Here is a 4,050-nt window from a genome sequence, read left to right on the forward strand (position 1 = left end):
GATTTTCCCTTGCCGTTCTGAGAGCAACTCATGTGAAACCGGAACAGTGGTAACATTCTGATATGCAGTGTAATTTTCCCAAACTGTAAATTCAATGAATTCATTAAAACTCAACGAAGAAGTGCGGAACTACGCTGATTTGCCCAATTCACCAAAATATTATCTTCGTGTCTTTCCATTCTGTGGTATAAATAATTGATGACAAAAATATTTTGGCGACAGATAGGGAAATATCCAGTATTCATGGCAGTTGCAGTAGCTATTCCTTTCGAAGGGTTAAAGTTGGAGTAGAGGCAGTTGCAAATTAAACCGCGGCATAACCCTTTGAAACTAAATCCCGAGCATCGAATCTCGGACTACTATTACGCTTTTGCCTTGGGTTGATTTCATCATAAGTAGTTTTTAAATTTTTAAATGTTTTCATTGTATTCAAACAGAAGTTTCAACGTCATTGTGGGAGCTATGGGAGAAACAAGGAGGAAATAGAAACCATTAAAGCCAAGAAGACTGTATGCAGTCCTGGTGGAGTGCAAATTATCAAATCGATTTTGAGCGCTGGGGCTGGATACATTCTGGAAGAGAAAAGAAAGGTAAGGACATTGAAAATAAAAATTTTAAAAATATTTTTTTTCATTTTGATATACCAATTGAATTATTACCGTATTTAATGAATGCGTTTTGTTTTATTGTACTTCCATCTCATGCTCCTGTGAACCAAAAGAGTGAAATGTATTGGATATTCCAATTGAAGATTTTATTTCGCGGCTATTTTTTAATTTATGTTCTTTGAAGTTGCTCTAACGGTCTCCTTGTTCCCCGTTAAAGAAAAACACTTGCCTCAATGAGAGAGTTGGCAGGATTGCTTTGCGATCTCAGGAAAATCTTGATTTTATAAATCCATTAAACAACAGAAGAGTTAGCGTATTAGAAAATAAATGAGGGAACGACATTGCAAGAAATGTTGCTCATTATTTATTGCACTGAGGATCGTGGGTGAATCTGGCCATATTTTGCACCGAATTTCATAAATTGAAGAATCGTTTTGAATATTAAGGTGCCCTTAGTTTTTTATTTTTTATATCGAGTTCTGATTTAATGCTGTGTGTTTTGAACAAAGTTAATTTGAGACGCTGAAGGCAATGAAGCTTCACACTTACTACCTTTCAAGTATAAAGAGGGTACCTGACTTACTTTTGGTTGTATGGATTTCTTTTTAGACGTTTAGTTTTTATTTTTCCCAAATCAGTCGTTTAAGAAAGTAAGCATTATGCTGCAATGAATTTGCCCTTAATCACATCTGATCGACTTAGTCGCGTTTCTGCACGCAGATCTTAGATTTTTCTTAATATTGTTATTTATTATCAAATTGAATGAAATCGAAATAATAACCACTGTATCATGCTTAAAATGTGAAATGTTTAGTTTGTATTTATTTTCATACAGTTTTTGTTAAAATTTTTACCTATTTAATAAATTAAAAACTCATTTCGTGAATTTTCGTTTTACAGATCATTTTGTAATCTTCCGATCCAGTTTCAATCAAGGCTCCAAAGGACATGGACCTGTTGATACCATGGTCGAATGTTAATAAATTGGACTTGATCATTACAAAATGATTTCTTCATCCTATGATGGAAAGACTTAACAAACGTAGCTCTCAATCTAATCTTTATACGTATTTATTTGCAATAGAAGTTTTCCTCAATAACGGTCATTCTTAGTATGTCCCAAAATTTGTATTTAGACACCTGCAATTGAAACATTTGCTCCGTTGCTTCGATCATTTTCTTTTGGCAGTCCATCGATGCGTGTAAAATTAATGCATAAGGAAGAAGAATGAAAGCTATCAGAATCTAAGTTTATTTGCTTACCTTACCAAACTAATTATTTTATTCGCCAGTTCCCCCCGGGATCTCTGCAATACCCATCAGTGGAGTACGACATCGGGCCTAAGACACCAGTGACACCAACGTCTAGCGACAGCGAAGAGGACGACACCGATCGGGTGAGGGAATTGGAGGCATCCGGCGAGATGGACTCTTCCCCGCCCTCCGTCCCGCTCGCACACGGGGTGGAGGGCGGGGGGGAGCCGGCAGGGACGAACGACGCCTCCGAATCGGGAGCCACCGCACTTGGGGGCGCGGAATCGGAGAAGCCCAAAGATCTCTCATCGAGAGCCGACGAGGAACCGTCGGCGGTGGAGGGAGAGGCGGACGGCGCGGGCATTGAGATGGAGAGTAGGAGAACTCCCACCGAAGACGATGAAGATTCCCGTGCGAGAGCTTACGAGGGGGAGGAATTGGCCATTGAGGAGAGGAAAACCAGAGGAATCCTCGAGGACGAGGCAGACCGGGAAGTGGAGGGAGTCGCAGAAGGTCTTCAGAGCTCCTCGGAGGACATGGGCAGTCAAGGAGAGGACGCGCCCGAAGAGGGAGGGAAAGAGGGTGGAGAGGAGGGCGAAGAAGGGGTCGCCGGAAAGGCCAGAGGAGAAATAACCTTGGCCGGGGCAGAGGAGCTGTTGGTGGAATGGACGGATTCGCGACGCGGCTCGGATAGGACTGCGACGGACGACGGCTCTCCAGAAGGGGAAGCGGGAGAGGGCAAGGAGGAAGAAGGTGAAGAGTCGGAGGAGGAAAGAGGAGAAGCGGGTGCCGAGAGTGAAGGCGAAGGGGAAGAATGGGGCGAGGAGGAGGCGTCTGGGGAGGAAGATATCGGCACTCGGGACGAGGCGTCGGGCGGAGAGGAAGGTGAGGGTTCAGCAGGGGCATCAGGGGAAGGGAGCGACCATTCTGGGAGCTCCGCTCTGGCCGAGGAAAGGGTTTTCTCCTTCGACCTGGAGGGCTACTTCCCACTGGACCTGACCTCCGAGGAGAGCGAAGGTGACAAATTGAACGAAATCCAGCGCGACATAGAGGCGGTGAGGAGTGTTTGCGGGAGACTCAAGGCGGACATCAGAAGGGAGCGGAGGAAGGGAGAAGAGTGGGGGCGATTGCTTAAGGGGCCGATGGTGCAGATGGGGCCGCTCAGCTGGCGCAAACTCGAGGGCAGGCATCGAATAAGGGTTTCAGCGCAAGCCTTGGTTCTCGCTAACGGGAAGGTGGACCAAAGCCCGATTCCTCTGGAGTACAGATGGAGGGAAGATCCCCAGTTGCTGTCGGCATACAGTAGTCATAAGGTAATTCTAATTTCACCTTGATTAACGGCGGTCTTGCATCGTAGTCACTTTTACTTCACAACGCTCTTGCGTTACTCAACCAGTAAAGATATGCATTTAGCTAGTTTCTCAAGATTTTATTGCACGTCTAAATGAAAAATATTTTCATGAAGTACCTGCCAATTTCTTTAGCTCGCTCGAATAGCGAACTATGAATTAATTCATCTTGTTTCTCAAATCACAATGATTTCATTTTCGGGACTGAACGATTTTAATTAAAATACCTGAAAAAATAAAGGATGGCCGGCCTAGCATGGCACGTATCCGTTGGTATCGACTAAAGTGAGGGCATGAGAGATGAAAGGTATTAGGTCAAAACCAAGAATCTATTTAGTGATACATATGAACTACATTGTTTCAAGATGTTTCCAGCAATACTAATCCAGAGTCGATCGCCAGTAAATTTAATGCCTACAAATCGCACATAAACTCATTTTTTCCTTGCAGGTCAGACGGAGGATGGATATCAGAGCATATGCTGTAAACCACGAAGAAATAATTGACATTATATCAGATTTCCTTTTATTTGTGCTCATTAATAAACCCAAAGACGTGGTTGAATACACGAAGGAGTATTTCACGGATTTCAAATGAAATAAAACTATACTTACACTAATGTCATAATTAAAATGAATAACGCCTAACGAAAAACCATTTATTTAATAAGAACCCGGGTCTATTCCCACAACCCTTGGCAGCGGAATGAAACTTGGAAGAAGAATTCCTTTCACTGCACTGATAACATTCAGGCGCAGTTTAATTGATGCCGTCAAATTTCATTCGTACATTAAAGAAGCCTCAACTCCCATTTCAAAATAGAGACATTCAAATTTATG

The 4,050-nt window shown here is 42.9% G+C and overlaps 1 protein-coding gene across 1 annotated transcript; it reads left to right on the plus strand.

Annotated features, from left to right (window-relative positions):
- Positions 1-2,032: 2,032 nt before the first annotated feature.
- On the plus strand, positions 2,033-3,808 carry LOC139696075 (sodium/potassium/calcium exchanger 1-like). The gene is made up of 2 exons (XM_071594699.1): positions 2,033-3,175; positions 3,662-3,808. The coding sequence occupies exons 1-2, from the start codon at positions 2,033-2,035 to the stop codon at positions 3,806-3,808; spliced, it is 1,290 nt and encodes a 429-aa protein (XP_071450800.1).
- The last annotated feature ends 242 nt before the right edge of the window (positions 3,809-4,050 follow it).

Source organism: Hetaerina americana, unplaced genomic scaffold (genome assembly GCF_022747635.1).
Source record: "Hetaerina americana unplaced genomic scaffold, ioHetAmer1.1.p SCAF_67, whole genome shotgun sequence".
NCBI classification, from domain to species: Eukaryota; Metazoa; Arthropoda; class Insecta; order Odonata; family Calopterygidae; genus Hetaerina; species Hetaerina americana.